Source organism: Zootoca vivipara, chromosome 2 (assembly GCF_965207765.1).
Source record: "Zootoca vivipara chromosome 2, rZooViv2.hap1.1, whole genome shotgun sequence".
Classification (NCBI taxonomy): Eukaryota; Metazoa; Chordata; class Lepidosauria; order Squamata; family Lacertidae; genus Zootoca; species Zootoca vivipara.
Window position 1 is genome coordinate 21,134,537 of NC_142584.1, and position 25,749 is coordinate 21,160,285.

The following is a 25,749-nucleotide window of genomic DNA, read 5'->3' on the forward strand; positions in this document are numbered from 1 at the left end:
CCTAAGCTCAGAATAATATACATTGCTGGTTACAGAGGATGTAATTTGTCCGTGGTTTCTAATGTTTTAACATGTATCTGTTTGTACTGGAATGAAGAAATATCATGCCATCATTCTGATTTTATCTGTATGATGTGTTGTTCGCCAGTCTAGGGTTCTTCAAGAGGAAAGGCAGAATCTAAGAGTTGTTGTTGTTGTTGTTGTTGGGCGACTTCCAACATATATAAAAACATAATATTCTGTGAACCACTCAAATATGACTCAGTTGATGAGCAGTATAGGTATATAAATTCTTAAAGTAAATAAAAGAATAAATATTTTTCAGTGAAGTTTGACTGTGGAAGAGGAAGAAACCGTTTTGACTGTAACACATGACTACAGTGGTACCTCGACTTCCGAAGGTGTTGACTTCCGAAGTCGACAAACCCGGAAGTCTTGTCACCGTGCATGCGCAGAACGGGCACTTTGACAACCGAAGACTTCGTCTTACGAAGACGGCCGCGGAACGGATCGTCTTCGTAAGTCGCGGTACCACTGTAGTTATCTGAAGGCCCAGCTCCAAGTTTGTGTTGGTAGGCCTTTAGGCAAAAGAGAGCAGATTGGTCAAATACTCAGCCCATGAACCTGTTTCTCTGTTCTACAACCACCTACGAGAATCTCTGAAGTAGGGGTGTCAAATTCTCTTTTCTTAAATGAGCGAAATAGGGCTGGAGTTGAGCCAGTCCTATTTAAGCACCCTTTTTGTTGTTATTGGGCAATGGGAGATGCTTCCATGCTTGTTTCATTGCACCTTAGCTGAGTACCTTGTTTGAAAAAATAACAGTTTGTATCCTCTCACTTCTAGTGATGGGATCCCTCCATACAGACTCGGGAGCAAAAAGCAACTCCAGCGGGAAATGCATCGGAGCGTCAAGGCCAACGGTCAAGTTTCTCTACCTCACTTTCCAGTAAGTACTTGAGTTTGTTCAGGCAATAGAGAGAGCCCTTCAATACTTACTTGCCCTAAAAGTGTGCTAAGAGAGAAGAGAGAAGCCCCTATAAATGGCAGTCTACAAAAATGTGCAACATGCTGGCTAATAACTGTTAGTAAATATATAATCGGTATGATGTCATTCAAAATATATGAATAAGCCACTTCAAAACAACATACATATATATATATATAATCATACAACACATCTCACAAAATATACAAGTAATTGCAACTTGTTATGTGTATCAGAGTCAAACAAAGATCACTTCATCAGCAGCTCCATTATCCAGTGAGCACTGACCCACTACAGTATTATGATCTTCACTAGTATGTATATTTCATTGATAATTATTCGCTGATGAAGACTTTACTCCGAAACAGTTGAACTATTCTGGATGCACTGTCCTTTCGAGACTTCGGAGGGACGTCTTCCTTCGAAACTTTTGTGAGACGTCTTCCTTTGAGAGACGGTTTGGCGTTCCTCGCTATTCATTGGTTGTTTGAATCTTTGTTTGACTCTGATACATATAACAACTTGCAGTTACTTGTATATTTTGTGAGAGAAATGGCAGAGCAGCCTCACTCCCCGCATCTTATGAATGGTGTTTGACTTACCTGGGGCAACTGGACTCATCTTCACTGGAGGGAGTAGCGATGGAGTTCCACACTTCTTCCCACCAGCATAGGGGGACATAGGAAACAGCCCTGTTTGTCCATCCAGCCTAGTTTTGTCTACTCTGATTGGCAGCAGCTCTTCAGGGTTTCGGGCCAACAGTCTTTCTTATCACCTGGCTATCTGATACTTACTTTTTACACTTGAGATGGGGGTATTTCTGCATGCAACACACATCCTCTTTCATGGGGGCTCTGTTTCCTCTCCAGCCTTTTTGCTCTTTGTGTTCTATGGACATAAAAACCTCTCAGAGGCAAGATGGGCCAGTTCATTAAGCTTCCTTGATAGTGTGGCGGCGGCAGTAGGGATTGAAGCCAATCTCTGTTTATATCTGAGCTACTTTGTCCAGTCATGGCACTTTGATAAGGCTATGCAATCTCTAGATGAATTTAGGCTTGATGCCTTTTTGAGCCATTCCTTGTTGTTTGCTTCAGTATAGGAGAGAGATGGAATGCTGGTCCCTTGGGTGGTGTTTGGTTTGGCTTGGTTAGAATGCAATGTAGCATCAGCCTAAAAGAAAAGAAGAGGAAGGAATGTACAAGATGGTGGAAGACAGATCCAAGCATTCCTTCCTTCCTTCTGGATGTCCTTTCAGAGTTTCATTCCTGGTGCACGAGAAATTCTTTCTAGGTTTAAACCTGAAGGTTTTCTGTCTGCCTCTTCTCCCTCAAAGTTTCCTTTTTGCTGGCTACGAAAAACCAGTATCCATGGCACTCTGAGTACCATATGCTAAAGGCAGTGGGAGGCCAAAAGGTTACCTGGCTATTTCCTTCATACTCAGCCATGTGAGCTTCTAGACTAGGTATGGGCAAGCCTCTGGTAATAAGACGCCCTGAGAGAGGACAAAATTGGGCGCCCCTCCTAAATATTCCTTATTTTCACAAATATTGAGTAGGTACCCCTATAAGTATAGGGGGGGAGCCCACTGGATATCATCGACCAGTGCAACCAAGGCAGTTTCAGTCCCATGATGAGGCCTGAATCCCGACTGGAAGGGATCCAAATGGTCCGCTTCTTCCAGGCATGACTGGAGTTGCTCAGCAACCACTTGCTCAATCACCTTGCCCAAGAATGGAAGATTTGAGACTGGGCGATAGTTGGCCATATTGGCCGCATCTAAAGATGGTTTTTTAAGAAGCAGTTTAATAACCGCCTCTTTCAGTGGGTCTGGGAAGGCTCCCTCACAGAGAGAAGCATTCACCACCCTGCGAAGCCTATCGCCCAGTCCTTCCTGTCTAGCTTTTATAAGCCAGGATGGGCAAGGATCAAGGAGACAGGTGGTTGGTTTCATTCGTCCAAGCAGCCTGTCCATATCCTCAGAGGTAACAGATTGGAATTGATCCCACACAATTTGACTACGCAGGACTCTAGCACTCCCCCACCCCGGCCCTGCTCCCACGGTGGAGTAGCGACTTTTATCTGCAAATAAACTTTGCAAAATCATTGCAGGCCCTGATGGAGCAGGTGGTTCTGCTAAATGTCCGAAGTGTCACTGTTATAGATGCACCTGCCAAACAGTAGGCCTCCAAATCTCAAGTGAGGAGGGTGGTCTTTCACTCAGGTCCTGCTTTCGCAGTCTTCTTATGTTGTCACATATCTATTACCCCATTGGAAATTCCAATTTGAAATACTCCCCCCCCCCCGGTGTTATCTTTTCACACTGGGCTCCATGTGCCCAGCCACCATTGGAAAGATGCATTCTGGGTAGAACTCCCCCTCCTCTTCCTCCCCCCAAACACTGCCTCTTTCTTTCTTTCTTTCTTTCTTTCTTTCTTTCTTTCTTTCTTTCTTTCTTTCTTTCTTTCTTTCTTTTGGGCAATGAATATGGACTTGCCTTCTGGTACTGTTTGTATCATGTTGATTAGCTCTGAAGAACTGATATGAAGTGTCTGCCCTCCTACCCATTTTAAGCCACATGAATGGATGGCTAGGAGGGAAACGGGGTGGGGAGGGGGAGACCCTTCTTAAATCTCTCCCCTAACTTCCACAGCTGCTCCCCCCCCCCTTCTTTCTTTTTTTCCTAAAAAAGGATCATGCATTGCATTTTCTGGTCTGCTCCAGGATGTCAAAGAGAGAGAAACGCACCAGGAGAAATCCTGTGTTCATTGAAGTCACTGGGAGCTCTGCTATTTGTTTGAGCAGAGCCAGGATTACTACCACCACTTACAACTTTTTGGCAGGAAATAGACATACCAGCTTCTGCAAAGGAAAGAGGATATTTGTACCAAATATGTGCCTTAAAAAAATAAAAAAATAAACCAGTGTTTTTCCTGCCTCTTGGTTTTCAAGGAAAGCAGCTAATCTGGTTCTATATATTTTGGAAGGTTGACTTGCCCTCTCCTTTAAAGTACAGAAGATTTGAGGGAGATGCTGGTGTGATTCTTCTAGTGAGGCATTTCTCTGCAAAACTGTTTGCACAGACAAGTGCTAACCTATCTTGTCTCATGATTTGTGTAACCAAATTCCTCTTCTTATGTAGTAGAGAAAACATTAGTAGATAGGTGGGTAGGTAGATAATTTGAGATGTACGGAGATGTTTTGTGTATGTGCGCTCTCTCTATTTATTTATTATATTTCCCTATCCCTTCCATAAAGAAAGTTCTATAGCCTCCGCTTGTAAATTAGATTATTTTGTCCTGGGGCGTGCAAATCGACTTTCTCTGTAAGGCAGTGCTTTGATCAGGGAACTGAATAGAGCCAGCTTGTGTAAGAGTGACAATTTCCAGCAGAGTGGCCTTTTTCTACCCTCACATCATTTCTGAAGCTAAGTGGTTGCAGGAGAGAGAGAGAGAGAGAGAGAGAGAGAGAGAGAGAGAGAGAGAGAGAGGCCCCACCTCATCTCATGGGTAGTATGTGAAAGAGTTGGCAGTTCGGCTTTCTGCTTTAAAAAATAAAAATAAAATAAAATGTGTGTTTGTGTGTGCGTGCGTGCCTGCAGAATTTAAGGGCAAAGGCGAAAAGAAATGGAGGGGAGTACTTGTGGGGAGATGAGATGAAAACAGCGATTGCGGGTGGGTGGGGGTCTTTCCTAGCTTCTTTTGGCAGAGATTCTCTCGCCTGCTTTTTTATATTCTACACTTGATTTGGAGATGTTCCCTTTTCCCTTGATAGATCTGCTTGAGGCAGCCACGCTCAGCAGTGTATCACTGCTTGCCTGCAGCAGCTTCCTTCATTTTCTGTACAAAGAGATGGAGGGCAGGGAGAGGGAGGGGGAGAGTGAGAGAGAAAGAGAGAGAGAGAGAGAGAGGGAGATCTAGGACACTGTTGAGACAACACTACCTCAAAGGTGCCCAGTGTGTAGCCAGGAAATAAATTACCAGCACTTCTCTGATCTGCAACCGTTTGACTTCTCTTTTTCTCCCCCCCTCAGTTCCCTTCCCTCCCCCCCAAACATCTTATTATATTTTTTTTTAATTTCCAACTCCTTTCTGTTTATACTCCACTTTTATTCCTTGAGTTAAAGTCTCTCCCTCCCACCTCGGAGTTTTTCATTTGATGTTTGACAACAGTCTTTGAAGATTTTCTACTTCAGAGTAGTTACTGATGGGCTGGTTGTACTACAGAGAGAACAAGCAGGGTTCCTCGGAGTGCGACCAACTGCTCCTGCCGAAGGCAAGCGCTATTGGGGAGAATGTCACTCCATGAGGCCGCAGCAACGGCTCATAAAAATCCAGAGCAGACCATGCCTGGTTGCGGACTTCTTTTCATCCAAACATGGAGACGCAACCAGCTGAACGGGGCCAGGAATGCCGCATGGGCTGAGCTGCCTCGCCGTCCGCCGCCTGCTAAACATGGCTCGCTGTTTTTGTCCCCGCTCTGTGTAGCGAACCCACCGCCTTCCTAAGGAAATGACCCCCGTGGAACCGGCCACCTTCGCAGCCGAGCTCATCTCTCGGCTGGAGAAGCTCAAGCGGGAGCAAGAGACCATGGACTGCTTGGAAGAGAGGCTGCAGCAAATCACAGAGGTAGGTGGATTAACCCTTTCAGGGGCGGACGCCTGCTGGGCAGCAGCCTCCCTTAGCTAGGAGGGTGGAGGGAGGGAAGGAGGGGGTAGGTGGGGGTTCAAAGTGGGATGTTAAGAGATGGCAAGACCACGGGGCTTCGTTCTACTTAGGGGCAAGCTGTCGCTTCTCGTGCCTTTAAAACCCGAAAATGCTAATGATTCCCCCTCTGCCTCCCCTTTTTCACTGCGTGCCTCTTGGTATTTAAAAGACAAGAACATACCTAACACACACCCACACACACACACCCCGTAGATCTGTTCTCCCCTCTTCAGGCTGTTAATGCAGAGATGCACAATGCCCCTGTTCAGCTCTGCAGATGGATTGATTGATTGATTGATTGATTGCCCTTCGTGTTTTGCTCTTGAAGGATGAAGAGAAGGAGGGATCTGACGCACTTGCGGGCGCACCACCTGGCCGAGAGGTTGGGGCCAATCAGCACCCGCAGCACCCCCTTGCTCTCTTGCCCTCCGGCAGCTACGAGGACGACCCTCAGGCAATCCTAGACGACCACCTCTCCCGAGTGCTGAAGACCCCGGGGTGCCAGTCGCCTGGCGTGGGCCGGCACAGCCCTCGTGCACGCTCTCCGGACCGCCTCCCCGGGGGCAAGTTGCTCCTCACGCCGGGCACAGCCTCGATCCCCACAGCCTGCGCCCTCGTTGGCAAAGGATTTATCACGAAGCAGACCACCAACCACGTCCACCACCACTACATCCACCACCACACCATTCCCAAGACGAAAGAGCAGATAGAAGCGGAAGCTGCCCAGCGAGTCCAGTGTTTATGTGCCGCTGGGGGCAGTGACTATTATTGCTACTCAAAGTGCAAGGGGCACTCCAAGGGGGTCGACCTCCCTATGGCTCAGCTAGAGCCGTTTGGGTAAGTTTCCTCTGGTGGTTGAGCATGGGGGAGGGCAGGTGTCCAAAACCTGGCTATAGTGCTGTGACTCACACTGTGCTCTGTAAACAATGGGTAGCGGTTGGTAGTTTATGAAATTGCAAAGAGCTGGGGATTACGGGGAAGAGGAGGGGAGCTGTGGTGCTGTGTGTTTCTGGCATAAGCTAGCAGAACGACAAACCAGCAGCAATCTTAAGTGCTCTTCTCCTTTCTCTCTCACTGAAGCCTCAGCCGAACCGGGACACTACCCAAAAGGAACTGTAAGCTACCAGATGGCATCATCCTGCCAGGAGGGGAAGGAGGAGGGCTCTCCATACCACCAGGAATCCAGCTACCTGGAGGGGAGGCGGACCGCTCTCAGAATGTCTGGCAGTGGATGCTGGAGAGCGAAAGACAATCTAAGCACAAACCCCATAGGTAAATATAAGCTGTCTGCAACACTCTTGCTCCCGGTAAATATTTATCTATTACACAGCTGTCTATTTTTACAATCACTAAAAACAAATGGAGCTCTTTTGCTCCTCCGGTTTAATATGAAAGCTGTTCTGCGGAACCAGAAAAACCACAGAAATGTCATGTTTTTGGCAAGAGCCCCTTTTCATGTTATGACAGACTTTTTCTTTTTCTTTCTTTCTTTCTTTTTTTGGGAGAGTGAGTGCACAGAACAGAAGCCGCTGTTAAACTCATATTTTCCAGCTTTTATAACCTTGTTCCTTCCCTCTCCCCTGTCTTTTTCTCTGCAGCACACAAAGCACAAAGAAGGCCTACAATTTAGAGTCCACCAGAGGCATGCCTGGTGAGCGCCCAGCCCGTCACCACCTCTGGGGGAGCAGTAGCCACCCACGCGGTGCACAGCCCGCCCACCCTTTCGTCCAGGACCCCGCCATGCCCCCTCTGACGCCGCCTAACACTCTGGCCCAGCTGGAGGAAGCTTGCCGCAGGCTAGCAGAAGTGTCCAAGCCACAGAAACAACGGTAACTTTCCTACAGGTTGGGTGCTGGGGTGCCTCTTTACTGCCCTTGCAGCAACAGGTCTCGAACATGTAAACATTATCTTCAAAAGTTGAATGTTTTCACATCCTTATCAGCTAGCTGATGGTTTGTGGCAAGAAAATAAAGCAAATTGGGCTATGTTCTTGCAGGCTTGTGTCTGGTGGTCAGTCCTGAGAATGGAAGATGGGAAGGGTGTGGTGCCAATTCATGTGGTTCATTTAGCCCTCTTGGAGGGGTGACTTGGGGCTGAAGCACAGCGGCCACCTCTTTGCCCCCTCCCCGACCTTAACTCTTTTGTCATTAGGAAGGCTCTTTCCAGTCCAGTTTGAGCTTCGCACAACCCTTTTTAAGATGGAGATGAAACAAAACTTCTTAACAGCTGTAAAAAACAATAGCTTGATTTGTAAATCCCCTTGCAAGTTAATGCCATTTTAGTTTGGCTGTCCTCATCCTAGTGGAAGTTTATGGCACTGCAGGTGATGTGCAGGTCTGGTGGTGCAAAGCTGCACAAGGCCCAGCTATTAAATGGAACATTGCCTTAGAAATTATAATCTAGTCACAAATAATTAGAATATTGAACTCTGCCCTTGTTTGTTTTTCTTAAACGTGTTGTGGAAGTGAATCCGGTTACATGGCCAAAGAGCCTAGCTGTCTTTCACTGGAAAACGCAGGCATACTTTTAACTGTCTGCCCTGGATATTAGATATACTGGTGGGATTTTGACATCCTTAATCATTCTTCCCTTTCTCTGCTCTCCAACCTTTAGATGTTCAGCTTCGAGTCAGCCCAGGGATCGCAACCACTTGACTTCTGTACCAGGAGGAAACAGTCCTTTCTGCAATGCAAGCGTAGCGGCAGAAGAGTGAGTGTTGCCATATGCAACATTTAGCTTTGGATATCATTCATTACCTTTCGAAACTTGTGTTTTATCAGCGGGGTGGTGCTTTGAAAATGTAATCTTTCCGTGGCAACTAAAGCTTGGTCTTTCCTCTTTTGATGGGGGTGAAAACAGAACAAAACATTTTTTTTTCCAAATCTTGTTTTCTGATTTTTATTTTTATTTTAAGCTTACATTCCTGTAAAGTGGACAAAGATTGGATTAGTCTAATTATAGGATAGTTCTTTTTAACAAGAAATCTGCTACAGTCTAAATAATTAAAGTTTTCTTTCTTACGCTCTTCATCTTAAGCAATGAGCAATGTTTGAAGTCCAGGCTAAGCCACCTGACTGTAGCCTTTCATTTTTAATTGGTTGACCTTAAGTCCACCAGCTGTCTGTGTGAGTAGCTTTTTTTCCCTCTTCCTGAAGCCACTCTACAAAGAGTTGGAACAAATTAGGAAGAGTAAATTACTGTGGAGTAACACTTTGTGACCTTTTGACATGCCAAGTCAGTGTTGCCTCAGAAGTTGCCTGCATGGCATTCAAAGCTCTGTTGCTATTCTGCTGAGTAACTGAGTTGTTTGTTATTCCCTAAGAGGATCGCTCTTCCTCGGGAGTACCAAGGTGTGAGGAGAGCTTGGCTACCTGCTGCTCCTGCCACTGGCTCCACAACATCATTACTCCAAAAATCTGCTTGACTGTAACTCCATCACAGAATCTGGTGCAACAGGCAGATCTCTTACCTGGACACAGCAGTTTTTAATATGCACGTAATGAGCAGCTTTCTAATTCACACCAGTGTAGAAGAAAGTATGGTGTTTGCCTTGACACAGAAGTGAATTGGAAACCTCTGCTCATGTGAAGCTTTGGATTTATTTTATTCATTTAGTAAGAGATTAATGTACCATCCTACACACACACACACACACGTCACAGGACAACTTACAAAATATAAGGCAATATAAATAATAATAAACAAAAAGATTTTTAAAATGCCCATGTATAACTTAATTGACAGCATCATAAAAATGGCTTAACCATTCCACCACTAAAAGCTTGACAGAAAGAGTGAGTTCTCATCAGCTGTCTAAAACAATATAAAGTTGGGAGGTCATTCCACAGATGTGGAGCCACCACCAAAAAGGCTCTTATGGGGCCTGTGGGGTGTGTGTGTGTGTGTGTGTGTGTGTGTGTGTGTGTGTGTGTGTGTAAAATACGGTAGACAAGATTGTATTCCACATGGTTGTAGAGGCTTGGAAATCAAGTTAGTTGATTTCCAGAGGGATAACCATGTTAGTCTGTTGCATTAAAAACAAGGAGATCATTGATAAAATGTAACAAATTGGTAAAATGCAGTTTGAAACACATAGATTAGTGGTGGGAATGAGACTGACATCGCGCTGCAAGGAGCGTTGCCCTGTGGACCAAATTGACTTGAGCCTATAAAGCAGGGATGAGACACCTGTGGGCCTCCGGATATTTCTGGACCACCTTTCTCATCATCCTTGCCCATTGGCCATGATGGCTGGAGAAGATGGTATTGGCGTATGGAGGGTGACAGGCAATATCAGAAGGTGGGGTGGGGCAATAGCACTCACCTGACCTCTGGTTGCCTCTGTTGTTGCTGCATATTGGAACAGAGAGGGGGAGGTTGGCAAGGTGCAGAAGCACCTCTGTGAGCACCAGGTTAGTTCCACTGGTGCGTTTGCACTGCACCAGCCTCACTTCTGCCTTGCTCCCTCTCCATCCCTGTATGCAAAGGCTACATGGGCAACAGCAGGTTAGGCGAGTGCCAGCTCCCCATGCTGCCATCCACTATTGGCCACAGGTTCTACCACCCCAACTGTAAATCCTTAGGCCACAAAACATGTTCAGTGGCTAGTTTGAGATTTTTACATGGGTTTCAGTTTGGCAATTAAGCTTGTGCATTTCCGGGTTGAAAACTCCACAAAGTATGCTGGTCTTGCCCCTTGGCTTTAATGCCCTGTGTTTAAATGCAAACCCCATTCCTCTAACCATCCACTGGTAATGTTTATCGGGCATGGAGACTTCCAGAGTTTGGTGTACTAACAGATATCAAGGTTATGCATTTATTTTACTATCCAGCTGCTATAGGTGGTTAGCTGACTATATATGCTCCTCATGAAGTTGTGCTCTCTGACTATGGCATAAATGCTTTTTAAATAATGTCTATTTCTTTCCTCCCTTCTTTTATGTTTCAGTCACAAAGAACCAAAGAAACTCCCTGTTGCTCACTCTTCCCAGCCTAGTGACTTGGTTGTCACTTATTTTTTCTGTGGAGAGGAAATTCCCTATAGGAGGATGTTAAAGGCCCAGAGCCTAACACTTGGGCACTTTAAAGAGCAGCTGAGCAAGAAAGGAAATTATAGGTAAGCATATTTGTGGTTTCTTTCTTCTTCTTCTTCTTCTTCTTCTTCTTCTTCTTCTTCTTCTTCTTCTTCTTCTTCTTCTTCTTCTTCTTCTTCTTCTTCTTCTTCCTTGTGTTTGCAGAGACCGTGTGCCAAAATAACCAAAGAGATATTTCTAAGCATCCTCCCACAAGGAAAGGCTTTTGCTGCACCCTTTTGATGGTTGGCTGCAACTTTGCTCACTAGTCTGTCTGAGTTTCTGCTGTCCTCTTTGTATTTACCCACCAAACCAATAGTAGTTAAGAGGTGGATTGGTTGCTCTAGCAACCAGACTAGGCCTCACCGGGTGGATAGACTATATAACGATGTTGCTAGCGCAGTTTCCTTTCATAAGCGGATGAGCCACAGTCTTGCGTAATAGGTGTTCATTCATTCTGAGTTCATTCCCTGGCTATTGCTGCTGCCTTAGAAGTGCTTCTGGTTTTGTTTTTAACAATTTGATTTCCCTGCAATCGATTGCTCTGTAGCTAATTATTCCCACTTTGCAGTTTGCAAAATGTAAATAATCAGCTTCAGAGTAATCAGCTGCTGAGGGGTAGTAATGTTTATTGCGCATGTAAATGCTTCCTACGAGATCACAGCTATGTGTCTCTATTTGCAAGGGAGGTGATAGCGTCTGAAGTGCGTTCTTCCTTTGGTTGTTGATTTGTTTTGCACAAGGCTATGTAAACAACTAAGACTTAAATCAAAGTCCTGCTTGCCCATGGAAACAGACTAAAATGATAAACCCTAATTTGTGAAACGAAACAAGCCACTTTGATTCATTGTACTTGGTGCACTATTTGCTGAAGGTATCGGGCACAAACTGTGTGGGGAGAGGTGTAGGTTTCACCGAAGGTACTGCAAACTAGAGGCTACGAAATCAATATTGTAGCATTGAGTGAAGATTTCAGATCCTGAGGTACATATCCATCTCCTGGACAGGACATATGATCAGTCGGACATGCAGCTCACATTTCCTCTGTTGGCACGTCCTGTGTAAATACCCAATGTGTGAATGTGCCTTTAGTGAGATATGCCTTGAGTTGAGATTCCTGCATTGCAAGGGATTGGACTAGATGACCCTTGGGATCCCTTCCAGCTCTACAGTTCTATTGTATGATTCTATGTCCATTTGGAATTTGTGTTGCCAAATGTCCCTTAGTCAGGCAAACCCACTTCTCACATTATACCCACTTCTCACATTAGCCAAGGTGTGGATGTCTGTATGAGCATCAGTGGAGGGGCTTATGGCCCAGATTGGAAGCTGCGGGTTCATTCTACCGCAGGACCATATAATTACCCCCATAGCTATTGTTTTCTTCCCTACCCTTTGTTACTCTTAACCTCCTGATCCTCTGTGTCTTCTCCACTCACAATTGCCCTGGTGCACCTGAGATTTTGCCAAAAGCTCACAACGTGCCATTGGCTCCTCTGGAAAACTTACTGCTTTAAAGCAGGGGTAGGGGATCTTGTGCCGCTCCAGACATTGTTGAGCCACCACCAACCATCAGCCCCAGCCAGCATGCCCAATGGTCAGGGGTGATACGGGTGGAGTCCATCAGCATTTGGAGAGCCACCCCTGCCTTGACGTGTTTTCTGTGTTATGAAGACATGCCCTGCCTATGTTTTAAGGTCCTCATTGGAGGCTGTCCATCTGCCATCAGAGGAGAGGCAGGAAGTAATCCAGGATAGGGCCTTTTGCTGTCAGGCTGCACTGCCTGAGGAATGTGTGCTCTAGGGAGGCTTGCCTGGCAACCAACTCTGTCTTTATCCTTTTGCCCTGCTTTTTTCTTTTTATTCCTCCAGGTTTTTAGCACATTGTAGCTTTACTCTGATGTTGTTGTTTTTTTAAATCTGGCTTCTATAGCCATTTGTTGGTTATCACTCTGGGTTGTGTGTGTGTGTTTTTTTTATAAATCACTCTGAATCGCTTTGAATCTGGTGCCCATACCAGATGGAAAGCAGAATATAAATGTGTGAAATTACAGCATATAAAGTCCATCCCTACGGAGCAGCACATATGCTGCCAAAGTGGTGTGTTTGCTGGTGGGAATGCGAACTAAAACTCTCCAAGGGGCAACCAGCACACGGCAGCGGCATCCGTGTGGTTTGAGCTGCCGTGTGCTTTTCTTCCTTGGTTCCTCAGCCTGAAAAATGACAGATTTCCCTGTATGGACAGCTGTTGTGCAAGTGCATGCATAGCTCAGTTGATTTGAACATGGTGCTGATAATGCCAAGGTTGCAGGTTCAGTCCCCGTAAGGGACAGCTGCATATTCCTGCATTGGCAGGGGATTGGACAAGATGATGCTCAGGGTCCCTTCCAACCAGTGGCAGAGCTTCATGCTGTGGCACTGGGGGGGCAGAGAGCAGGTGGGAGGGGCAGCCGCAATGGCACCCCACTGGGATAGTGCTGCCAGGGGCGGTGCGCTCCCCCCGCACCCCTCCTCCTCCCCCAGTGCTTCCAACTCTACAATTCTATGAAGTGGTGGCTGAACACACCAAGGAGAAGTTATTGTGCATTTTGGGTTACTGGTAGCATTGGGAATCACAGGTGGGGGGAGAATGCTGCTTCACTCAGGCCCTGCTTGTGGGCTTCCTACAGACATCTGGTTGGCTACCGTGAGACCAGAATGATGGCCTAGATCAGGGGTTGCCAACCTGGTCCCTACCGCACACTAGTGGGCGTTTCAGGAGTCTAGGTGGGCGGTAGGGGGTTCTGCGGCACAAGCTGAATCCTCCTTCCATCGAGCACTGGTGGGCGGTAAGGAAATTTTACCATCAAGAAAGATGCCTTAGTGGGCGGTAGGTATATAAAGGTTGACTACCCCTGGCCGAGATGGTACATTGAGCTGATCAAGCAGAGCTCTAATGTTTGGTAGTAAACTGGACTGTAGACCTCAATGTACATAGGCCCCTTTTCAACTGTGATGTCCAGTCTGCTGGTGCCAGTCTTATGGAATGGATCCATGGTCCCCACCACCAAACTGAGTGTAGGATTTTTGTAAATTGCCTTAGTATGTTTTTTATGATGAGCATAGAGGAAAGCATAGAGCCTGCATCTCTTGTACATAGCAAACATAGGCCCAGAAAACCGGTGTGCAAGTGGATGCCAGTTCAAGGGCTCCAGCTTCTCCCTCCCGCCCCAAATCCAGGGTTTGAAATTAGCAGGGCGCCGGGCGCATTTTGCACCTAAAGATTCTCCATTTGCGAGCACCTCAAAAAGTCTTAAGTGCCATATTTCGCACCTGGTTGACACTCAAGGATTACTGAAATGTATGTGCTTTGAAGCCTCGAAGTATATGTTAAGGATAGACAATATGTTAAGGAGTTTAACTATAAAGAGTAGAGTGTTCTGAAAACCGAAGTACGGTACCAATCTTCTTTATTCTAAACACAAAATTGAAACATGCATGAATAGTTTCTGCTAAAAAGGTGATATTAAAAATGTGTCACTTATGTGAACTGCGTATTAGTTCATGCTCATCAAAATGATAAATAAAAAGTGTTGCCGACCCCTCCCCTCCCCCCTGGGGCAACTAGACATTCTGTTTTGGCACCCATAACCCAGGTCCTACAAGCCATTTGGCTCCTAGCTTTTCTATCCCAGTTTCTAACACTGTTCAAATCTGCTCCCCATCCCATCCCAAGCACACAAAAAATTCAGGACCACACCAGGTCTCTGTGGCCATGAATGGAGTGGAGACATGAGTCTGAAAACATATAGTGGAGATGCGAAAGTCCCAGGGGTGGGGAACAAAAATTCTATTTTTAAAAAAGTGTTTTTCCTCATTTCCCTTCAATTATTATTATTATTATTTTTAAAAATGGGGATCGTGAAACACTTTCTTTTACAAGGACGAACAGAATGTTTAAGACAAGGTGTTCATCTATTCACTCCCCCCTCAAATGATTTCTAAAAGTGTGCAACAAGAAAGCCTTTATGTAAGTCCTCATCTGTCAACTGCAAGTGCAAAACTCTCAAATACAAGAGCAAGATGCATCTCTGCCTCTTGGAAGGCACTGCCATTGTCACAGGAGAAGGAAGAAGGATCTGGTGCCTCCTTTGATTGTGGCCTTCCTCTTGTTGGAATAGATCTGGGATAGGTCTGCCTCTGTCCTCTTTAACAGGCCTCAAAAGGACTGGAAGCAGGAGAAAGTAGAGAGTGACAAAGTTTTGTTGCCGTTCATAGAATCATAGAGTTGGAAGAGACCACAAGGGCCATCCAGTCCAACCCCCTGCCAAGCAGGAAACACCATCAAAGCATTCCTGACAGATGGCTGTCAAGCCTCTGCTTAAAGACCTCCAAAGAAGGAGACTCCACCACACTCCTTGGCAGCAAATTCCACTGCCGAACAGTTCTTCCTAATGTTTAGGTTCAATTCACACTGCTGTGGGGGGGGGGGAACGACAACCCCAAAACACCTTAATAAATTCAATTGGTAATTATTGTTTGGATGAAGTGTAACTTTTAATATACCAGATACGATAATTATATGGTAAACCAATATACATAATGCATAAAGTTACAAAGTGTCTTTTGATATGCAAAGTAGTTCATTCCCCCCCCCATTTATCCCCAAATTTCCCTTTTTTTCCTTACAAAACCCTCCCTCCTCCAATGACTTCAAAATTTCCAGAATTTTAAAAATCTCTTAAGTAGACTCAAAGCCAGGGGGCCTTGAATTTGCTTACAATGTGTATGTTATGGAAGTCAATGATGGGAAAACTGGGACCGGTTCATTCTGATAACCTCTGAAGAACTCCTGGAACGACGCTAATTATGCTTAGCTGAGGTTGTTACCATTCCTATAGGACAGGGGTTGGCAAGGTTTACCTTAGCTGGGCCGGTTCACTCCAGCGGAGATCCCTTCGTGGGACGGATCGCGTGCTTGTGCCTGCGATTTCCGGTGTCTGTGTCTGCGGAGACGCAGTTTCCAGCACCGTGGAAACGAGTCCCCACGCTGTGCTGTTCCGGTTTAGCGCAGTGTGGTGGGACTCGCTAAGCGGGTGGCTCGGTTCGGGGCCGGCTCATGGGTCGCTTTTGGCCCACGGGCCTTAGGTTGCTGACCCCTGCTATAGGATAACGCTGTAAGTGTGATAATAAAAAACTCCTTCAGTAGCACCTTAAAGACCAACTAAGTTTTTATTTTGGTATGAGCTTTCATATGCATGCACACTGACAGAAGTGTGCATGCACACGAAAGCTCATACCAAAATAAAAACTTAGTTGGTCTTTAAGGTGCTACTGAAGGAGTTTTTTATTTTGCTTCGACTCAGACCAACACGGCTACCTACCTGTAGCTGTAAGTGTGGTTAGAGCATTCTAAAGTGACAGATAACTATGGGTTTTTTTTATTTCTTTGACTTTTGTACATAATGTGTACAAAAGGAGCTGAGGCCAAAGACCAGTGGGGAGATGGATAGATAGATAAATAGATAGATAGAGATACTGTACAAGATCCGCCCCCTCGATATATATATATATATATATATATATATATATATATATATATATATATATTGAGGGGGGGGTGTTGTACAGACCCAAGGTGAAACTAATTATCTGAACGTGTTGCTCCCTCAGGGAATCATTTTGATCCAAGCTTTGATTATTATTATTTGGGGGTGGGTTGGGGGGAAAGGGGATGAAGAGTGAAGCTGCAGGTGACCTTCAAGGAGCAGGGCCATATATACTGCCCAGAGTTGCAGGGATTGCTGAGGGGAAGGGGTGGCTTGGTTGCTCTGGTCACATCTGGCATTGATTTTGTTCCAAGGCACACTTAATAAGCATGTCTTTGAAGCCTGTGCCTTTCATTTTTAACACACAAAGGCATGCATAAATGGTTGACACTCAGAATTCTTTATTGAACCAGTCAGTTTGCAACATATGTACCTCGGGTTTCTGCTGGGGTACTCTTCAGTTGAGGCGGCGTGAGCTCAGGGGTGGGTATGTGCCTTTGTTGATTATTTTTAGGAAAAATATTAGGATGTGATTTAATAGTTTTGGAGTTTCTCTCTCTCCACACATACACACAATATCAGAGGCATGCCCTTACACTTACAAACACACAGTCTCTCTCTCTCTCTCTCTCTCTCTCTCTCTCTCTCTCTCTCTCTCTCTCTCTCTCTCTCTCTCTCTCTCTCTCTCTCTCTCTCATATATTCGCTCTGCATAGTGTTGGGTAACATGGCAGTAGTTCAGAAAAAGAGCAGTAACTCCAAGCTTTGTAGACTGTATGGGTGCCAGATGTAGAAAGGGGGGGAGGAATGGGGGGGAGAGACATGCAGCAGAAGAGGGGGAGAGAAAGAAAGCAAACCTTGCCACATTTTTTAAAAAAGTGTTTCAGTGGAGAGCCCCCCCCCTCCACAAGCAAATAAGGACCTCCTGATGTGTTTTAAGAGGTTGTTGTTGGGGGGGAGAGATATTAGTTTGCATTCTCCCCCACCAAACGCCCCTTCCCCCCTTTTGCACTTCTCTGTGAGAAATAAGGTTGTAGTTATGGAAAAGGTCAGAGTGTGGAGTCCCCCCCCCCCCCGGCCCTCTTTTTTTCTTCTTTCTTTCAAGAAAATAAAAATGTGGCGTTCAAACAAAGAATTTTGTCAACGCTGCCAGAGTTTTAAGATCAAGGGGGAAGTTATTGCTACAGCTGTTTATCCTCTTGGAAAGGAGGAGATAAAACGGAGTGAAAGTCCTTTTGTGCCTCATTCAAAGTTTTCTTTTCTTTTTTTCCTTCCTCATTTTTCCTCTCTGGCCTGCTAGCTTGAGGCATTCTAGAAGGAAGTTTCATTGTATTTTGGTTTTGGATCAGCAAAAGGAAGGCTGGGCGGTGGGAGAATTTTGGCCTCTTCTGAAGTAAATGGATTTTGTTACATCCATGGGTTCATCTGAAAGTGACCACACACAAAAAAAGTGCTATGACTGAACAGTTTTCCTTTTCTAACTTGATTAAGAGAGCCATCTTGTTACCTCCCTAATCAAAGTCAGATAAATAAAACTCTTGTCAGATAAACCAGTCTCTTGTTGGTATGTTCAGAGGTCTTAAATATCAAAGCAAAAATGGGTGCTCGAGTAGATTCCTAGCCAGAGAAAGTTGCTTTATAAGAGGAAATCCAAAGTTGAGGGGATACTTTTTTTAAAAAAAGGTAAAAATGTGACTAAGCCTCCTTTCCTTTGAATATACTTAGTTACTTTAAAACTTGGGTGGTGCTTGGTTGGTCTTTTCCCCTTAAGGCTGATCCGATAATAATATTTCCTTGCTGGTGACTGCATGGTAAAAGAGAGCTCCTTGGAAGAGGGCGAGAGATCAGCCTGGGTGCAAGGAGGTGTGTGTGTGTGTGTGTGTGTGTGTGTGTGTGTGTGTGTGTGTGTGTGTGTTAGTAGACAAGCAGGCTCCTGAAATGCTAACCCACTGAATGGAAGGCCTTCATTTTGTGCATATGCAATTAAACAGCCTGAGAAGGAAGAATGCTGGAAGGGGGGGATAAAAGGAACCTTTAATCAAGAAGCTGAACGGTCTAATTCAGGATAATAGAGGGGTCCTTACTGTTTGACACAAGAGGGGAAGGGGCGTTATTTTTTTTTTGTCTGCATGAGCACTGGCTTCGTGATCTAAGGAGCCCCCAAGCCTGAAGAAAGGGAAAGCTGGACGCTCCGGCTTGACCTTTCTGTGTCAAATATTGCAATCTAAGCCAAGATTGCTCATTACGCAGGGGGCCACTCGGAAATATCTAAGCAGAGATGTAGCAATCTCTGTCCTGTTTTAAAGCGATGTTCTGTTTTTGGATGTTCTTCTTTGGAATGTGTCAGCAGTTTGGAGCTTTTACTAAAAAAGAAAAAGAAAAACAACAACAGGCCTCAAATGAAATATTCCCGGTTTTACAATGCGTAACTTTTCTCCCTCCTTCAAAATCCACTTTAGTAGAAGTCTCTAAATTGTAGGAGCGGCGCTCTGTAAGGTTTAGTCATATGGCTACATCAGAAATAATGGGTTTTGTTTTGGATTTTTATTCCCTTAAATCAGATGCTTGGCCAGGGAGAAAATTTGCATTCCTGCTGCCAATATCTGTAAGTGGTTTAAAGACCTGTCCCAAAGGTGCCTCCTTTTATATATATATATATATATATATATATATATATATATATATATATATATATATATATATATAAAATGGTACATTCAATTCGCTTTTTTGCCCTTTTTTGTTTTTCCAAAGAGCTTTCCTCTTAAGTTGCATTTACATGTCCAGAATGTGATGTGCCCAATCTAAATTGTGTAGATCTTTGAGCTGTGGAAGCTTGGCTTGGTTTGGGGGGGGGGCAGTTCACTACAGTAGGGCCTGTTCTCATGGAGACTGCTTTGTCAAAATATATGTGGTTGAGCAAAATCTGTGGTGCTGGTCTTGCAAATGATAAAAAGGGAAGATTGTGGGCATTGATATAAACTGAGGGGGAAAGCCAGACATTTCCTGATATTTGAGAACCATGGTGCTGCAATCACCTCGTCGTGGCCAGAATTGAACTTGTGCTTGCCGTAAAGCAGATTTACCTCCCATTTCAGGGCTTCAGTTCACTGACTCCTCTTTCCCATCTGCTTGTACACAAAGATTTATAGAGCACTTAATCACATTATGCACAAGTTGTGCCCATGACTTACAAGAGGGTTACGTTCTGGGGAATCACGGCTAAAGCCATAATTATGTATAGTCAAAATGCTTTGGGTACAATGGCAGGTGGGATTTTCAAAGTCTTTTTTCCCCCACCCCCTTTATGCCCCCTTTTAATTTTTTAAACATTTCTGCCAAATGTGTAAAGCTGAATGTACACAAGTGAATTCAAACATAGGTTTGCGGAGGTTACTGTACATAATAAAATTAACACAATAAAACACAGCAGAAATCCCAAAGCCTGTTTCTTATCCACAGATATATAAAACTTTTAAAAGCAAAGGTATAATACGTTCTGTGAGGGATTGCTGAAATAATAATAATAATAATAATAATAATAATAATAATAATAATAAGCCAATATAGCAAGGGTGCTGGTAATGCAGGATCGTTTTAAAGTGGTCTATTGCAAAACTTTGACACAAAGAATGACAGTAGGGTTTTTCAAAAAGTGTGGTGGTTTAAAACCTTGCCAGTGGATAAGTCTGCTTGAAATAGTCTCAGCAGCTTCTGTGAAGACACAAACTCCTTCCAGTCCAGCATTTGCATATCTTATGACAGGAACATAAGGCAGAATTCTGAGTTGCAATAATTTCTCTGTCAGCACAGCTCTCTCAAAACAGTGTGGGCTCAATTGCAATGCTGAGGTCCAGTCTGGACTCCCTCTCCCTCTCCCTCTCCCTCTCCCTCTCCCTCTCCCTCTCCCTCTCCCTCTCCCTCTCCCTCTCCCTCCCTCCCTCTCTCTCTCTCTCTCTCTCTCTCTCTCTCTCTCTCTCTCTCTCTCTCTCTCTCTCTCTCGTGTGTGTGTGTGTGTGTGCCCGTCCCTAAACCAGAGGCAGGCAACTAGACTCCAGTTCCCATCAGCCCCAGCCAATAGTCAGAGATTATGGCAGTTGTACTCCAACAATATCCGGAGGGTCACAAGCTCTCATTTCCTGCCCCCAAACCATAGATAAAAGTTACATTCTGCAAGCTAAGCCAATTCTGCATACCAATGGGGCCTGTCAAAATCCTCCTCCCTTAGATGTAACATAACTTGCCACATGGGTCTCCACCACCACATTTCAAGACATGCACCACTTCAAGAACAGTCAGCAGCACGAAATGGGACTATGGAGTTTCACACGGTGATGATGGAAATCCATGTGTCCTTACGTAACAACCAGGGCAAGGTTCACTTGCCGTGCCCAGGCTGTTTTTCAGTAGCATCTCTTTTGTAACCGTAATGTGTACCTTTAGGGTGAATCATAAGGTGGTGCTTGAGAGTTAACAACATTATAAGATGCAGCAAAGCTTTTTTTTGGGGGGGATGCGTTGAGTATCATATTGATGTACTGTGTCAAAGAAGCAGTCAGGTAGTGCCAGCCTGCGGCAAATGGATCACAATTTGATCACAAGATGAGCTAATGGCCACTTGCCTTAGATGCCTTTATAAAAGGGGCTTGGAGGAGGTGCAATTCAGAGTGTAGGGTTGATCAGTGGCGGTAGCCAAATTCAGAGGCAGTGTTGAATATTAGTTGCTTGGGCCAGTTGGGTGTTCTGTTGATCTCCTACCTTGCAAGAGGATGCTGGAAGCAATTAGGAGGCAGCAAATTATGGCTGCTGAACTCTATCTTTGGTTTGATCCAGCAGGTTGCTTTCAATCTGCTTGTGGGCTTCCCACAGGAACCTGGTTGGCCACTGTGAGAACAGGATGCTGGACTTAGATGGGCCATTGGCCTGATCCAGCAGGGTCTTCTAATGTTAGGTTCGGTGGTGTTTGTCTCAATTCTGCCATAGCTACCCATGGAAACATAAGAGTTTGGTGTTTGGGCAAGGGGTGTTGGGCTCCTATGGCATTCTGGATATGGAACGTTGGGTGGATGCTTGCTACAAACACTTTAAAAAACAGCAATTCCAAAATGCTCTTCATTTATTTTGCATCTGTTGATCTTATTGATTCCAGGTATTACTTCAAGAAGGCAAGCAAAGAGTTTGACTGCGGTGCAGTTTTTGAAGAAATCTGGAACGACGACACTGTTCTGCCAATGTACGAAGGAAGAGTCCTTGGGAAAGTGGAGAGGATTGACTGATAGATTGACTGGCTGGCATTGTCTGTGTGAGTGTGTTTTAAGGAGACATAAGCTAAAAGACGCTGGCTTTTGGACAAAACCACCAAACAAAGCTTTTGAAGGAAGTTTGGAACCAATGAAGAAAAAGCAACACAGACAAACTAAGGTCTATGAAGACTTTGCCAAATCAGCCTTACTTTTTTTTTAATTAAAAAAAGGTGTCTGTTGAGCTGGGTGCAAGGATGTTAACAACCCCGAACTATTTATTGAAAACATGACCACTCTGGGTTATTGAAGATGCAGACCATGTTTTGAAAGACTTCCATATATAATATATGGCTTCCTGGGGATCCCAAACCTTATGGACTAAGAGAAACTGTGTACAGCTTACCTTACAGTAATCCTTATTGATATTTATTGAACAGTCTGGTTTTTTCCCTTAAGTCCAGTTTATGGACATGCTGCTTTAAACAATGGAGAGAAGAGAAGATGTGATATGGAAAAAGGGGTGGTTTTATATTTTTATTATTTACTTTGTTTCCACTATCTAAATCATTAGAGTTTTGTCTTTTATTAAGAAGAAAAGAAAAGTGAATTCATTTCTGCCACCTTAGAAAATAAGCTGGAACCATGTTCTGTCCAGCATTATTCCTCCAGCTGTTTTTTCTTGGAGGAAAAGGGGAGGAAGAGGGAATATTGTCTTACACATTTACTCTTCTAAAAATTGGTAGATTTTGAATCAATGCTGCTCTGTTTGTTAGGTCTGGTTCAGATATACAATACTCGGTTGCCTATCCGTGGTTAGGAGATCAGGATCACCCCATAGACCGTTACATTCTTTGTCCTGCTTCCTTTCCCCACAAATCCTCTTTTGGGTATAACCACAGTAAAGGTAAAAGGTAAATGACCCCTGGATGGTGAAGTCTAGTCAAAGGCAACTATGGGGTGTGGTGCTCATCTGCAGACAGCTTTCCGAGTCTTGTGGCCAGCATGCTTCTGGCACAGCAAAACACTGATGGAAGCCAGAGCGCACGGAAACACCATTTACCTTCCCACTGCAGTGGTACCTATTTATCTACTTGTGCTGGTATGCTTTCAAACTTCTAGGTTGGCAGAAGGTGGGACAGAGCAATGGGAGCTCATCCCATCGCCGGGATTTGAACCACCGACCTTCCGATCAGCAAGCCCAAGAGGCTCAGTGGTTTAGACCACAATGCCACCCACGTAACCACGGTGCAGGGTTATATCTGCCTTGATGGTAAGACTAGCTGTGGTTATGTTTAGCAGAGTTTACTCAAGCCTGCTTCCAATCATGGTTGCGAAGTTTGGTTTGAAGCTCACCATGGCTACCATTAATGATGGTCCAAAGGAATGCTGCACCTTGATGAGCTTGGGGAAAATTCACTGCAGGAGAGGGCGAAGAATGAATACAAGCCCATAGGTGTTCCTGAACCCCCTAACCATGGGCAGATTGAGAATGTTGGCTCTGCACCAGACCTAGCAGTGTTCTCATGGGATAAATATAACAGCTACAGGGGGTAATTAACAATACATGGGTCTTGTCAGTCAGTTTCTGTGGTAAGAATATACAGTTGTCTGTATTTTTGTAGCATTGCAGTATGCAATGCATTGCATTGCTTCCAGTGTCTTCAGCAAAGCATTCTATAGCACAGCCATCCCCAGACCGGCCCTCCAGATGTTTTGGACTACAATTCCCATCATCCCTGACCACTGGTCCTGTTAGCTAGGGATCATGGGAGTTGTAGGCCAAAACATCTGGAGGGCCGCAATTTGGGGATGCCTGCTATAGCAAGTCCCCAAGTGCAGAATTATGAAGTTAATGCAGACCCAAATGGTTCATATAGTCCAGTTTTATGAAAAGCGGTACATGAAACGATCCAGTTCACATAAACACCAGTTTAGCCAGATCACACACACACACACACACACACACACACACACACACACACACAAACACTTTGGTCTCCAGCTGTTTTTGGACTACAGTTCCCATCATCCCTGACCACAGCTGCTAGCTAGGGATGATGGGATTTGTAGTCCAAAAACAGCTGGAGACCTAAGTTTGGGAAACCCTGAATAGAATGCTTTTCAACAAAATCAGTGATGCTTTTTTATTTATTTATTTGAAGAAATGTAGCCACATTTTCGGTAGTGGTACTTTTCTGTATGGTAAACTATATTTAATCGGCCAAACCGTCAAAGTGTATGGCGCCCCATCCCATTCCATTATAGCAAATGGAAGCTATGAGCTGGTGCCCGGTTCAATCCTGCGTAGCTTGCTTCCAACTTTCTAGAGGATGAAATTACGGCTCCCCATAATAAAAGATTCCACTGAGCTACATAAGGGCAACAGAGTCTCTCGCTTTGGGTGTGTCGTCGTTCAAACTATCAAACACATTCTCTAATTGGATTGTGTGTATTGTGGCAAAAATTTTAAGCCCCACCTGCCCACCCCGAAAACACATTTTATTTCTATTGTGTTAAATTGGTGCATTGTATGCCAATGTTACATTTCTTTTGTATAATACGTCTGTATATAGTGTAGGAAAGAATGTGATGCGAAAACGCTATTATTACACTATCTCTAGTGTGTGTTTTTAAGAAAAACACTTCAATCAGTACAGTACCTGTGCCTACATGGTGTTAATATGCCATGTTACGCCCTGTGTTCAGGGTCCAAACTCTTCCCTTCTTTGTGTAAAGGGGTTTATGTATAATATATTTTATGCCTTTTTACTACAAGTCCTTGTACTTTATGACTTTTGCCATGACATTTGTTCTACTTATACTGTAAATTATGCATTATAAAGAGTTTCATTTAAAGAAAAAAATTACTTGGTACAATAATTATTGTAATTAAGAGATGTAGCCTTTATTAAAATTTTTATATTTTTCAAATTAATATAATGTTTTCCCCCTTTTTTTGTTCTGGTTTTTTAATCTAAGGGTCTTTTTTTGCTTATTAGAGCAAGTTTCAACCACCCAAACCATCCTGAATCCAAAGAAATACATTCCTAGGAGTTTCATTTGAAGAACTTTGTTGTGTCGGAAGGGGAGAGGGGAAAGGAGACTAAAAGGAAAATGCAAGGGGTTGAATTGAGTGGTGGGTTAATTAAATGGGAGTGAGGAAATCTTAAGTTATCATCTTTAGACAGCTGTCCTAAGATCACTGAATCTCAAACCACAGGAATCCAGGCAATTTTGGGAGTTTAAAACATTTTAAGTTTGAAAAGTTGAAGTAATGAAAGTTGAAATCTCAAGCGGTTTTACAATGAACCTTAATTTAGCCTTGAGACCCTGGATGCCAGGAAAACATGGCTCATTTTGCCTTCAGGCAAAGAAGAGAGTGTCTTTGAGCATATGCAGGATTCTATTTCCTCTCAGTTTAAATGTTTGGTATTATCTTACTAATTAATAGTAGCTAACGTACCGTAAGTATCTACAATCGCCACCTATGTATCTGAAAGCAGAGGGACTAGGACGAAACGTGTCATTTTTGGCAGACTTGAGTCACAGCAAGTTAAGCCTTGAAAAGTCCGTGTGGGTAACCGTCAAAGCAGAAGTAACTAGGCCCTAGGCATAGATTAAATCAGCGTGTATCACATCATATAAGAGGTCTTCAGGGCAAGGTTTGAGGCAGTGCTGGAAGAAAAATGGTGGCTCTCTTGAGTCACTCAGCCCCATTAATGCTCATTAACACAAAAGTGGCCTTGTCAAAAAGGTATTTAGACCTGGTGGGTGTCCCACTTCAGTAAGAAGCTAAACAACACTTACCTTACAGTCCCCACTGAACAGTGTGACTTCTGAAGTCAAGAGGAGCTTCTGACGTTCTCACAATGCGCATTAACAGTAAAATCCAGAGAGCCACAGATGGTCCAGACATGGTCCTAGGCAGTTTTCCCCAAACTTGGGTCTTCAGCAGCTTTTCATCTACAATTCCCATCATCCTTGACAACTGATCCTGATAGCTAGGGATGGTGGGAGTTGTAGTCCAAAAACAGCTTGAGACCCAAGTTTGGGAAACACTCGTCTAGGGCTTGTCCCAGCAGCATATAATAACAATAATAGTAATTTATTGTTTATACCCTGCCCATCTGGCTGGGTTTCCCCAGCCACTCTGGGTGGCTTCCAATAGAAAAATGAAATAAAATAATCTATTAAACATTAAAAGCTTCCCTAAACAGTC

The 25,749-nt window shown here is 44.3% G+C and overlaps 1 protein-coding gene across 4 annotated transcripts in view; it reads left to right on the plus strand.

Moving 5' to 3' along the window:
• AXIN2 (axin 2) overlaps nucleotides 1–24,470 on the plus strand; it is a 70,935-nt gene extending 46,465 nt beyond the window's left edge. For all 4 annotated transcript variants that reach the window (XM_060271976.2, XM_035104031.3, XM_035104033.3 and 1 more), the window contains exons 4-11: nucleotides 845–947; nucleotides 5,471–5,611; nucleotides 6,018–6,526; nucleotides 6,770–6,961; nucleotides 7,288–7,518; nucleotides 8,303–8,398; nucleotides 10,638–10,805; nucleotides 21,437–24,470. In XM_060271976.2, the coding sequence (XP_060127959.2) occupies nucleotides 845–947; nucleotides 5,471–5,611; nucleotides 6,018–6,526; nucleotides 6,770–6,961; nucleotides 7,288–7,518; nucleotides 8,303–8,398; nucleotides 10,638–10,805; nucleotides 21,437–21,563 (1,567 nt within the window). In that variant the 3' untranslated portion in view covers nucleotides 21,564–24,470. The remainder of the gene's footprint in view (nucleotides 1–844; nucleotides 948–5,470; nucleotides 5,612–6,017; nucleotides 6,527–6,769; nucleotides 6,962–7,287; nucleotides 7,519–8,302; nucleotides 8,399–10,637; nucleotides 10,806–21,436) is intronic.
• Nucleotides 24,471–25,749: the final 1,279 nt, after the last annotated feature.